The sequence below is a fragment of the Solanum verrucosum genome, unplaced genomic scaffold (genome assembly GCF_900185275.1).
Source record: "Solanum verrucosum unplaced genomic scaffold, falcon-dt-bn FXZP01000016.1, whole genome shotgun sequence".
NCBI lineage: Eukaryota > Viridiplantae > Streptophyta > Magnoliopsida > Solanales > Solanaceae > Solanum > Solanum verrucosum.
In genome coordinates, this window is record NW_026020243.1 from 760294 (window position 1) to 774428 (window position 14135).

Here is a 14135-nt window from a genome sequence, read left to right on the forward strand (position 1 = left end):
GGATTTGATATTAATACTATCTTACCTACTACTTGATGTACGTGAGATGCATTAGAAAAATAAGATGAAACAAAATAGAGTTTCTAACAATTAGTTGAAGCTAATAGCCTTGATAGAGAAATTAAATCCAACTACGAGATAAAACCCCAACCTTCTTACAGTAAAAAAGAACAAAAAATAAAGTCGTAAAATGTAAACGTATCATTTCACTATACTTCGATTGTCATTTATGCACCTTCAATTTTGTTTTGTAGTGTACAAATAGGCACTTGTATAAAGTTGAACAAGTAACACATGCATCCTATATGACAATTCGTGTGAGATACACTCAAAGTGATCTGTATTATGCCTTATAGGATGTAGGTATCTACTTGTTCAACTTTATACAAGTTTATTCGTCTACTTAAATACACCCAAAGTTGGAGGAGATAACAGCCAAGGCAAAATGAAGAGCACGTCACTGTATTATGCCATAAATAAACGTGTTATATTTTCTTGAATACCTAAAGTAATCTAGTGACTAATATGAATGAATAGCTTTGAAGGATCCACAATTTGCTGCTTTCTTTTCTCACAGAATGCTACCAAACATTGGAAGATGAAGAAGCTAAGAAATAGTAATTAGCCACTCCTTTGTTTTGTTGTTCTACTAAAGCTTTCATATTTTCACACACAAGTTACATTCTACATGACACCAACACCACAAATTACACCAAGCAACACCCTCTATTATACATGAGAAATTTCAGGATTATGTATCCCACCAAATGGGGACCCTCGAGTCCTCTTTTACCATCGACAAAAATAATACACCTAAAACGAGGGGGGATTATATATGGGACTAGCCGAGAGATTTATAAAATGAAAATCTAGCACTATCCATCGCATGAGAACATAGCAACACATGTTGATCCTTATATCTGTATCTGTTGCTCAATGTACAAGGGGAAACTTTGAAGATCCTGAACTGCTTCCACATGGATGAATAGACAATGTGCCTGCAATCTTTGAGATCTGAATCTGTCTGAAGGCCTGTTGTCTATTGTGCTGGAAGATCCCGAGTGCCTCAAAGCCTTAGATCTTCAAAGAGGATATATTTGTCTGCGACACTCTCCAAATGGCGTCATGCTATGTACATATCACTGGAAATCCCAGATGTTAGAGCATGAAGCTCAAAGTATATGAAAAGAATCTTCACTATAAAGCTAAGTCCAAGCAAAAGAACCTCGATCGTTGGCAACTTGGGGACGGCCTCTGGTTGGTGTAGGGGGTCTGTTAGCATTTAACTCCTATAACAGACGAGTGTTAACAAGACCAACATAGATCAAAGCACAAAAGATACGTGGGAAAAAAAGACAAGAAAATAATGGAACCTGCATCCAAGTGTCTTCTATATGCCGCTCAGGTGAATTTTCAGGCGATGAAACTGGCGGAATTGGGTGGATAAGTTTTGGAACCACAACAAGATCTCTACCCAATACCAAAATGGCACCAGCATTGTTAGCAGTACCTGCAGCAGTAGATTTTACTTTTAAAAAAGAGTCCCTATATATAAAAAACTGCTATCTAAAATTTTGAAAACCCTCTGAGCATCCAAAATCAGCAAGAACATACCACAGTAATTGGTGGCTGAAAAAAGCGTAATCAAATGCCCCTGAGCAAATCTTTCAAAGCCATCCATCACACATTCGTGGGCACGGACTATTAGTTGAAGATCATTGTTGTTGCAAAACTCCATCACACGATCGGGCTGCATGTAAAGGAAAGTTTTTACATAAGTGCAATAGAGGAATGCTATAGAAATTACATGCAACCGACAAGTCTGGCAACAAAAAAAAAGGAATGACCTGTGATTGTCATGGACCAAAGAAACATCCAACACCAAAAGCTAGAAAAATGATATCCCAATCATCAGAACTTTTAAGATAAATTGTTTCAAGGATTATGAATTTAGTACTTCTTAAAGAAAAGAGCTTGGACAGACAAATTAAGATTGTCCAACCAAAGAAATAAATAAAGACTAATTATTGCAGATGAGGAGCTACAATAGCCCAACGGCACTAAGAAAAAAATACTTAAGAAATGACAGCCTGCGCAGTGATGAAATACAAAAGATAGCGAGGGGTGGACGGAGGCAGCTGATTTTTTTGGTCAAATTCCATTCCTTTATGAGTCACTGTAACTAACTTCAGTTCTCCCAAATGGAGAAGAATATTGCAGCTTCTTAAAATTTTAAAAAAAATATCTAAGAGTTGTGAAATGAAGAATTAAGTGAATCAGTAATCTCAAAGAAGTCGTAAAATAAAGTACTCACCCCAAAAGTTACCAAACCAGGGCCTCTTGCATTTGGTCTTAGTCCTTCAACACTATCATTTTCTGTTGGGTCAGACCTAGAAGCATAAATCAATTTTAGAAAATAGGACAATGTCAAAATGAAAGAAGAAAAAAGAGAAGACATGGACTAACCACAACAAATCCATCAGAACGATTGAGCCAGCTTCCATAGTGATAGGACGCTGGATACTCTCTATTTGCTCAACGTGATTAATGGACCTTCCAATCCCACCATGCATACAGATGATTTTTTTCTCAATCAGGGCAGCCAGAGGAAGCCAGTTGAACAATCTATTAATCCGATGCCATGCCCAGATTCCATCTCTCTCACCCTGCTCCATAAGGAAGATCAGTAACCAACTAGAAGGAGGAAGGAGGACTTTCAATTGGTAAATGATAGTAGCATACCAGGCGTTCAATGCACTCAATTCGAAAGCCAAAGAGCGCATTTATATCTGAAGCTTCATGGTTCCCACGTATTAAATGTATATTGTGAGGATACTCGACCTAACACAAACAGTGATGTGCCATTAAAATCAGTAAAGAGCAATTCCGAAAGTGGAACTGTATCATAAGTATATAGCAAACAGATACCTTTAAAGCAAGGAGAAGAGTAATGGTCTCCAAGCTGTGCTGGCCCCTATCAACATAATCTCCCAAGAAGAGGTAATCAATATACCTGAAGAGTCGATTACACAAGATTAGCAAATTAGCATTTACTGAAAAAAGAATTAGTACCAAGGGAACAGCATTAGAACTGCATATTGACATTGGAAAAAGATCATTTTAACTATCAACTACAAAAATTGGTAGAAGTCTAAGAAGCCAGGGATAGAGAGAAACAAAAAAAGATACATTGCAACAGCCCTGCAAAGAGGTGTTAGAATGGACAAAAGCCTGAACGGAGATATTTACTTGTCATGGTTACATGTAGATCTCAACTTGATTTACATCATTCATCAAACCCTTTTTCATTTATTTTTATTTTTTTTCGGGGGGGGGGGGGGGGGGGGGGGGTTGTTGAGAACCAGAATCCAATCACTATATATAATATTATTCCAACAATACAAATTAACAGCAAAGTCCTGTCTTAATCTTCTTCAAAGACTTTATTTTAATCAGGATCCTCCACAAGAGCTTTTCAATTCCTGAAATATTCTACAATCCTTGCACCTCAAATCATCAAACTATGCAGAGTCGTGCAACATGCCATTCCTTCTCTTCACATTATCGCTCAAACTTTTCAGGACTTCACTGATTTAGCGGTTACACAAGAAAAACTGAACAATGAAGCTCCATAAATATGAACCATATTCACATTGCAAAAGCAACCGATTTGCGTGAACCATTCATATTCGCTACTTCCATATTTTGCTGCAACCATCTCTGTCCAAAGGGCCTCTTCCTCATCTGTAACCTCCATAGCCACTCCCCAAGACCTAATGAAAAGAGCAGTGTCACAGATACCAAGTCCCCTTTCCTCCCAAGATAGTCCTAAGTATTTCGTAAGTAACTACACAACTTACAACCAAACATCGTTGTGAGGTCCAAGATATATACACTTCTCCATCTAGTATCAATTCTAATTTTCCCACATCAACCCAAAGTCTACTCGGAACTATTTATATATCCTGAACAAGCAACTGATCTAACTGGTTCGCGGTTTAATAATGTAAGACGTCATATTACTTTTTTACAACGGTGGTACCATCATGTACCTGCTACCTCCCACCAATATAGGTACCAAGTAACTTCTCTGGCCAAGGCTTAGGCAGATGGAAGGAACCACCTACTCCCTCTGTCCCAATTTATATGACACACTTTCCTATTTAGTCAGACAGAAAAAGAATGACGCATTTACTTATTTGGCAAACACTAAATGACACTATCAAATTTTACCCATGTTGGGTCCCACTTATTTGACAAAAAAGTATACAAAGGTGTACTTTTCTATTAAAAATTCATTTATTTTAATGGTAGTTTTGGAACATTGCCAACTCTTCTCATATTTCTTAAATTTCGCGTCCAATTTACATATAAATTGGGACGGAGGGTGTAATATCCTTTGTATGGATGTTGAGCAATTACTGGAGAGTTCAAAGCAAGATGGTCATTAAGCGACTTCAGGGTGAACAGGAACCATCATCTTTACTTCATTCCCCCCAGCTCCAGGAGCAACATCAATACAAGAAGGAACAACTAGGGGGAAAAAGAGAATCTCCTAAGCAAATGCCTCTGCTCTCCTTGGAAATTTGCGATAGTATTTTCATGAATGTCTGATGTAGGATCAAAATTATTATCCTAATTCAAGGAGATTGGAATGTATATTAGGAAGCTAGGCAGCAAAAGATTTAAAGGTATTAAGAATTAACGTCCAGAGGGCTCCAAATCACTAGATAACTTCACAGTTAATAGTTATGAAATCCAGTGTAGAGGTTTTCACATGCATGCATGCAATGATCCGCATGTGATTCTATATAGATGAATGGATCTGTGGTTTTCCAAACGATTTTGTAATGGTATACAACCAATACCTTAAGGGGCCTGACAAATGTTTATCTACCATGTTAAATGAGGTAGAATGCTGAATGATATCATCTTATTTTATTGTATGTTCCCTGGCCCCAACCCAAAAAATGGTGAAAACCCCCCAAAAGAAGGATTAGGCTTGCGTTTGTACATGCGATATGAAGTCATGATTTTAAATCAACGTTTGGACATGCGATTTGGGATCATGATTTCAAATTACAATTTCTCCAAAAAAAAAAAAAAAACATGATTGGGGATTTCAAATAGAGATTTCAATTTTTTCTAAATGTTTTGACCCATAAGTTTATATTATGTAAAAAAAACACATATTCGGTATGAAGAGATTGTAGGATCCTTATGAAAACATTATATTAAAGAATAACTAGTTACTACTATTGTTGACTAGTGGATCTTAGTAAAATTATGTGTATTTTGAAAGTTTGTAATCGCAAACATTTATTTATAAAAGGAACATAGACATATGCAATTTATCAATGCAGCGCCTTAGGATATTTCAATACTTGTTTATGAATTATGATTTGCTCATTTGGTAAGATTGTGTAAGAATTGGAGAAATTTTGATAGTTTTCACTTTTCACAACTTGTAGGGTATTCACATTTATGAGAAAAATACAACTTAAAAAATCCAAATTGCATGACGAAATAAAACTTCAAATCTGATTACAAATCATGATTTCACAATGCATGTCCAAACAGGCCCTAAGAATATTTCTCTTAGTAGATGGCTCGAGTAAAATAATTATGAAAGAGAACCTACAGTTGAACTAACACTAAAAGAAGCATAAGAAACACCACCTTGAAAAGTGAGGAAGAGAGATGTAGAAAAGAAACCTAAAGAATAACATACTGAACAGTGAAAAAGAGACAGAAACAGAAATTGAATTGTTTGAGATGAAGGGGTCTAAACAGGAACAAGATGGATTCACTCAAGAAGTTCCTTCTCCTTCACTTTTCCCAGAAAAAAGAAGTGGAATTCAAACAAAATCGGGGAAATGGAAGAGACCTGCGTAAATGGAAAGGACAATAAAAGGATTGACCCCTCACCTTACAGACAGATGTGAATTAAAATTGAAGTGTTAATCTGATTTGCAAATACAGCATATGCAAGGTTTTTCGTACTAAAGAATCCATGAAATCAAAACTGCACTTCAAAATGGTATAAATACGAATAAATTGTCAAAAATTTATAAGATACATGCATGTACAGTCAAAGAGAACAATGTCTAATAATCGTAGGAGTTGGGACTTCAGGAAATTTTTTAAAAGCAACTCTTCATTATAGCCAGTTGGACAGCTTGAAAGTGGTACATGTAAGGAAATCCTTAGCTATTTCCTTGCCCTCTAATGTCCATGTTTTTATTTACAATGCTTGGCAAGACTGGCCTCCCTTCACGGGAAAAACTCGAAAATGGAGCATCCCAACAATAGCATCAAAGTTAGAAAACTTAGATCACATACCGAAATAGAAAAAAACCAAAATAGTTCAGTTCGGTATGCACCAGTGAAGAACTAAAATCAAAGAACCGAACCGAAGTTTTGAACAAACGAATGCCTATCCCTAGTTGAAACTGCTATAATTTCAGTAATTTCAATCACGACACAGACTAGGCAACATAGATTCGAACGAACACTTTTAACTAAAAAAAAATACTGAAATGTAAGATTGTCAAGACACTTACGCAATATCCCCAGCAGTTGACGGGGAACCATACTCGTCAAAAAGACGCATGAGATCCCCAAATTGCCCATGTAAGTCGCCAAATATCTTAATAGGAGCCCTTAGCTGTAAAACAGTAGGTTCACTAGCAAATATTCTTTCGGCACTATCACAAAGATCGGCGATCTCATTGCAGTCCAAAAAAAACTCTCGTCGCACAGGCGGCTTCCAACCCCGAGGCTTCAAAAGATGGGTGATCAGCTGAGACAGAAAGAAAGAGCAAAAGATTATAACAAACACAAAAAGTTGTCTGTTCTAATAGGAACAAGACCGCCTAAGCTTATAGCAGTTATTCTGCGAACCGGATATATGTTTTTCTGTTGAGTACTGTGAATAGCAATGGGCCAACTGCCCCGAGTATTTACTGCACTCCAAACGTCTCCCATTTGGAAATCTTCTTCTCTTTCTCCCGTACCTCTCCCAACCCACCTCTCTCTCTCTCTCTCTCCCCATCCAAGGCAACAATATATACATCAGGAAAAATGTAAAAGTCCATTTCTTTTCTTCACTTGTCTTTCCATTTGTTCTTCATGTGTCCATTCATTGTCTTAGGGACCTATAGGTTTCCTAAACGGAGGAATTTAGGTCGGGCCGCAGCATCAAAGGGAATGCGCCAACAGATCCGGATATCACTGTTACTTGTTAAAAGAAGGGAAGAATCTGCTTGGGACCAACTTCAATAAAATACTACCATATTCACTATTTTTTTTTATGACAAGGGAAACCCGCAGCCACTACCCTTTGGGTGCGCACAGGGTAAAACCCCCGCTCCTATGCAATAGCTCGCAAACCACATAGGAGAGGTAACCCGCACTAGGCAAGCCCGGTGCGACAAGCTCGACCCAAAAGGCAAACCCCTTGCTTTTGCTGGCAAGGGGTTTCGAACTTGAGACCTCAAACATGGAAGTCCCAAGCCCAAACCATTGGGCCACCCCAAAGGGTAATTAATTTCCTGGCAATGGAAAATCACAAGTATACAAATTCCAATTCTGTCATTCTCGTTGCTAATCCTAACTAGTTGAAGCACAAAATAACTTATTGTACCTTTTTCGGAACACTGTTGATGGACATTTGTCGATCCAAAAGTTTTCGTGCTGCCGTGACATTTTCTGGGGTTCCATAACTGACTCGCCGGCCTTCATTTTCAAATTGATCAATAGAGAGCTGTCGTACCATACCACCAAGAGCACCACCAGTCTCTGCAGCTACAACTATCTATAAATGTATTAAAGGCACATCATCAGTCTATTATTTTCCAAACTTAACCAGATAGCACGACATAGCATAAAGGATCTGAATACTAACTGCACGATGATGAAGACGGACTCCAGTTGGGGCAGAATTATTCGATCCGGAAGAATCTAAATTGATCGAAGTAGATGCTGCTTTTCCACTTGGTGTAGCCTCTGCTCCACCATCCCTATCAGGAAGTTCGACTTCTCCATTACCTTGCTGTCGAGCTTTGGCAGCTGCTAGTGTAGCAGTAATAGCCTCAGCTTCTGCTGCAGAGGCCTCCACTAAATATTCAACACCTTTGCTGAGTCTCCTACAAAACAAACCCAAGATGGTGAAACTGAGAACCAAGGCAACAACAGAATTTAAAAAAAGATGACAGCAGGCACAATAGGCACTGCCATTATTATGCAATTGTAGACTCACCGAGATCCTTGAAGCATGACATTCTCAGTACTTATATCAGTATACATATCGCCATTTACAGGGGGAGCAACAGCATTTCCCAGTACAACAGAACCATCATTAACTGCATCAGGAACTGTTTGCCTCGTTCTTTCATCACCAAAACCATACCTCCCAGCAAGCCTGCCATCTTGTAGATTGGCGGCAGCAGCTGCGGCATGTGAAGCTGCACTTGTTGTTTCTGCGGCAGCCAAGTCTTCAGCAACAAGCAAGTCATCCAGCAGTACACCTGCGAAATTGGTGACAAGTAAATAATTGCCTTGCATAGAAGGATTCCAAACATCAGCAACTTTTTAACAGCTTAAGTACGCTCGCAGCAGAAACCAGCAAGTGATCCAAATAACTGCTCCAGAGGTTCTCATGTGATGTACTTTACATGGAAAATACTAAAAGAACAGAGAGGAGAGAAGCATTAATTGCAGCAGTTCGGATAGTCAACAAACACTTCATTTGTAAACATAACTGCAACATACCTACATATAAATTTAATATGAGATCGGCTAATTAATATATTGCCTTGATATCCACAAATGCCTCCTCTTGAATATCAATGCCTTAAGTTTCAAAGTCAGGTATTTGACAGAAAGGTACAACTAATTGTTCTCATGTATCTCATCATTACCATGTGTCATATGGACAAGGCAGATATTTCACTATTTTCTACCAGAGACCCCATTATCCACTTGCATACCGAGTAATCATTTCTCAGAGAATTATGAGGTGCTTGTGAATTCAAAAGGTTAAGTTTCACTTTTTTGTTCTTTCTTGAGCCACCTAGCTCCTAGCACGGCTTAGGTTATGAGTTATGACTTGATCCAATAGAGTCAGACCACCTTTTGATCTAAAAGAAATGGCACCCGATGAAAGGATCCAGATGCCACACTATGCCCCCAGGAGGGAAAATATTCATTAACAAATAAAAATAATCTTTAGAATTCCCACATTAGTGTTTAGTTTCAAGTTTATATCAAACCACTAAGAGTTGCAGATCTGTAGATGTTTAACATAGTTCAGCACTTGGCAAGTCATTTATTTTGTTTGGATTTTGATCTAAATTTATAGTCTTTGGCTTAGGATCTGATTTGTACAAATCAGATGTTAGGGTCTATTTTTTAATTTTAGTCAGGCTGTATCGTCGGAGAAGTTAGTTTGTTGGGATTTATAAGCAAAGTAAGGATAACTTCTATTTGAAGCTTTATCCTACATTTGGTTGAATTTAAAATGGACTATTACAAGGAGGGCAGAGGAGGAGAAATGATTACTAGAAAAGAAAGTGGAAGGTATGCTGCTACCTTCCACATCAACTTTTTCCAATTTTTACAACAATGAGAAACAGTTATTGAGCATGCATATCATATAGCCTTACCACCACGTAGACCACCATAGATAAATATCAAGTCCCCAACAGCAGCAGCTGCATGCCTACAGCGTCTGGTCAATTCAACAGCAGCATCTCCACCAGCTGCATCTGCACTGAATCTGCCAGTCCTAGGACTAGTCACAACAGATTTTGTGTCACACCACACTCCTGCAGCTGTATCAAGAACTGCCAAAAGAAGAGAAGGAAGAAAGAAGAAACATGGCTGTGAGAATGACATCACACCCGACCAAAGTGAAAAGTAAAAGATATAACCAAATCAGAAAGTGTTCTTTTTTTAAAACTATATCAGAAAGTGTTAATCTAAACAAGCAATGAATACAAAGAGCATAAAGGAAATACCCGCAACACTGGATGAGTCCTCCACCATGCGTCCACCACCAAGTGCCCCTCCAGATACATGCAACCGAGCATTAACAAAAACCTGTTACCATAAACAACTGATAACTCCCTTATGATCTCTGCCAGAAAGGAGAAATTTAATGAAAATTAAAAAAAAAACACTTACTGCAGCATGTTGATATCTGGGGGAGGGTGACACACCAGGGGCAATGGCCCATTCCCAACGTCCATCTCTATGTTTGGCAAGTCCATAAGCACTTGCCAGAGGCTATGAATAACCAAGGCAACAAAAAAGGTAAGAAAAATTGACCAGTTACGAAAGAGAAGAGCACCATCATGACATTGTGATCTAACTGCAAGGCATAGCAATATGATAGAACAAATAAATCAGTATAAAAAGTATATGCTTGACTCACCACGCTATTGGCATCCCTCCCTCCACAGAGGAGAAGAAGACCATCTGAGCGTGCACTTGCGGTTGCATACCTAAACAAGAAGCAGGGCATATTAGGACTTCCTTAATTTCTTAATTGGTTGGGCCAGATTAGTTATCACATTCAAAATAATCTGACTGCATTGATCTCCAACTAGCATGAACAAACATTGTTCTACAGATGCAGCTCCAGGATAAACAACTTTTCATATAAAAGATCAGACACACTCCCTAATCAGATCATATACACATAATTTGCAAGCTAACTAAACAGACAATGCATCATTGACACTATTAACAGCATGTAATACTTACTTACAGATATGTACAAGTAATTCTTGAGATTTGCTACCTTCTAAAGTATAGAATTCTGAATAAGCAAATAAATACAAATCAAGAGAAACGATAATTTACTGGGTAACAAAGAAAATAAGGTACACATCTTCAAGTGAGAGACTATGAACTTTACATGCAAGGAGGTGGACCTTCACCCTCCGGTTCCAACTTCCGCCATTCATATGGCTTGGCAGCCGTGTCCAAAGCCCAAACATCCGCTAGAGGCCGTTTTCCTGAATACAGTAGAATGATTAAGATTATTCTAAACTATGTCAGTGCTGAAAATAAATAGATCTGACTCAGTCATCAGACTAACCATCATTTCCGCCAATTGCCATGAGATATCTTTGCCCTACCAAAGCCATGACGTGTCCATAACGCGGACCTGGACCAGGTCCTTGCACCACAACCCTAATAAGATCAAAATCATTTCAGTAGTACTTAACACAAGTTCATCATGGATTCACACACAGGCAACATTCATTATGATAACTATAGACATTACTCGAAAGGTGCTAACCTGTGCCATCTTGGCCGTTGTTGAGTAAGGTCCAGAACGTGAAGATCCTCAGCTGACAAACCAGCTGGACCGATTCCACCCTGAGATGGATGGTAATAGAGCATCTTAAGTGGCTGAACGAGATTATCATACGCAAGGCAAACAACAAAGCTATCAGCCAATACAAACCTGAATAACAACCATAGTTCCCACAGCTGTAGCAACATGTGCAGCCCTTGGTGTGGGTGGCTCTCCAATGGGAGTGATCCTGTGGAGTTCATTCACATATTCAAACCTTCTAACTAAGCACCAAAAATCAATATGTAGCTTGTCACTGATACAATTCAGACTTACCTAGACCATTTATTCGTCAAAACATCATAACAGTGCACATCAGCAGTAGCACCTGCTAAGCCTGCAATTAGATACAAAACCTTAAATAAATCATTTTACATTTGAAACCCATAGATTCAGTTCTACTACCACACCCGAGGGTGTGTCTAACATGGATGAAATTAGAAGGAAGACCATAGGAAACCACCATTCAAATCCAAGCAAGTCAGTCATAAAATCTATGTCATTTCTCCCAACAAACTAGGCGCTGAAGGCAAAGCTACCTAATACCTGCAAAGGTAAATAGATGCAGGTACCAGTAAAATAATGGAGGTGCTCACAAGTTACCCCGATGCACTAAGTTCCATCTATGTGCGGGGTCCAGGAAAGGGCCGAACTACAAGAGTCCATTGTATGCAACCTTACCCTGCATATCTGCAAGAGGTTGTTTTTTACAGGTCGTGCATGGCAGCAACTTCACCAGGAAAGGGCTGAACCACAAGGGCCTATTTTACACAGTCTTTATCTTGCATTTCTGCAAGAGGTTATTTTCAACCCGTGAACTCTGATCACATGACAACAACTTTACCGGTTAAGCCAAGCTCCCCCTCCCCATTATAGAAAAAGGAAATTACAAAAGAAAAGGTTCAGTTCAGCTAATCAATTAAGCTGGATAACCTACGAATTCCAGCACTTCCAGCAGATGACGGAGTTCCAGAAGCAGCCGAATTTCCCTCAAGAGCAGTAGCACCACCAAAAAGAATAAGCCTAGGACCAATATAATTAGGAGAACCTTCTTCACCAACAGCTGGTACAGCCGTTAACGTATGCCCACACCTCGGCCCTGGACCATCCTCCTTTTTCTCTATCACTTCGTGCACCACCGAATAAGTCGGAGCACACCTTGGTCCCGCAACAGCAGGACTACTACTACTACTACTTTGCTGCTGCTGTTGCTGAGTTTGTGAACTTTGCTGCTGCAACGAAGTTGAAGATTCATCATTAAGCTGTTGTTCCAACGTCGAACTATCATTCTGAACAGTCGGATCGTGATCGGATTCCGATACCATAGTTGAATCCACATCCATATCAATACTCTAATAATCTCAATCCCCCAAATTAAAGTTCAAATCCTCAACAACATGCATTTCCAACAAACATTTCAAAACCCTAATTCAGCACAAAACATCAGATCCTTCGATTCAATACAAATACACCCAAGATTTTCAAAACCCTTCAAATATTTTTCAAGAGAATCACAACCCAGATGAGAAAGAGAGAGAAAATTCAAAAAAAATCCATCTTTTCCCCCCTCTCTCTCTCTCTCTCTTCTCCTCCCCCCACCGAACCCGAAAAAAATATAATACTGTAGCTTCGTTTTTCTTCTTCTTCTTCTCTAAAAAGGCGGCCAATATCTCTCTCTCTCTTTCTCTCTCTAAGCCTAATCATCCGCCATTTCTGCTTCTCTCTCTACCTCTATATATAGATTTTTATATGTACGGCCGAGAAAGTGACGGCGCTGAAGACTTGAATTTTACTAGCTTACAGTGTACAAGTTATGCTACGTAGAGTACAACTACCTGAAGCTGTTTACAGTAGATTCTTTTGTATCCTTTTTTTTACCGGATAATGGTGATAACCGGTTTCCAATGTCAACGTGGTGTTTATCAAAAATGTTTTTTATCGAAAGAAAAAATTGTAAGATAATTTAAACTCAAGACGTCTGATTAAACACGATCATATTTTATTCCACTAGAATCATTGATAGTTCATACATAACTCACATCAAGTCAACTTATATATGACTCAAACATTTGAAATAATATTTTGAAACTATTCCATATACTCGTATTTGTTTACGAAGTTAGTTCATTATTTCAACTTTGAATTTGAAAATAAATTTTAGAATTTTTTCAAGTCTTAATTTACAAAATTTCAAACTTAAATATTTTTTTTAATTTTGACTTCGATATATTTACTTTTTTATTATTCATATAAAGCGAATGATTTACTGAATATTTAAGAGATTTTGATTAAATATATGTGAATTTAACTTAATAGCAACATCCTTATAGATAGATACTTGTAGTTTATATGGTTGTCAATTTGCCTTTTGAATAAATTTTTAATTATTCATTTCATCATGGAGTTACTATTGTTTAAGCTAAGTCAATTAAAATGTCAACTTGCCCATTAAAACTTTTAGTTGACCCTTGGATATTATTTTTAAGATTTCAAAACTAGTAGTACTAATATTAGTGATTGCTTCTAAATGTATCTTATTTTTATTTTGTGTTTGATACATAGAAAAATATCTTCTTGAAAAGATGTTTTTTTGGTGTTAGGTTGATGAGTAAAATATATATTATGAAAAAGATTTAAAATATTAAAGATTACAATAGTATTAGCAAAATTATGTGAAGTTTATGATGTTCTTTGAGTGTAAAAATTAGTTTATCAAGTTGATTAATTTTTATTTAAAAAATCATGAAAAATAGTTTTTGATATGATAATC

The 14135-nt window shown here is 37.8% G+C and overlaps 1 protein-coding gene across 2 annotated transcripts; it reads right to left on the bottom strand.

Moving 5' to 3' along the window:
• Positions 1–637: 637 nt before the first annotated feature.
• Positions 638–12928, bottom strand: LOC125832897 (serine/threonine-protein phosphatase BSL3-like). Of its 2 annotated transcripts, XM_049512081.1 has the most exons (22): positions 12303–12928; positions 11642–11702; positions 11477–11555; positions 11309–11388; positions 11105–11199; positions 10922–11021; positions 10436–10505; positions 10186–10287; positions 10020–10101; positions 9666–9845; positions 8261–8528; positions 7907–8147; positions 7646–7816; positions 6564–6802; positions 2929–3013; positions 2743–2841; positions 2467–2666; positions 2315–2390; positions 1615–1750; positions 1374–1510; positions 1226–1289; positions 638–1142 (listed from the first exon to the last, which is right to left on the bottom strand). In XM_049512081.1, exons 1-22 carry the CDS (start codon positions 12706–12708, stop codon positions 1129–1131), a joined length of 2985 nt encoding a protein of 994 aa, XP_049368038.1. In that variant the 5' UTR covers positions 12709–12928; the 3' UTR covers positions 638–1128. The 2 variants fall into 2 exon arrangements, with proteins under 2 accessions (XP_049368038.1, XP_049368037.1); XM_049512080.1 differs by lacking the exon at positions 638–1142 and having other exon boundaries at positions 1146–1289.
• Positions 12929–14135: the final 1207 nt, after the last annotated feature.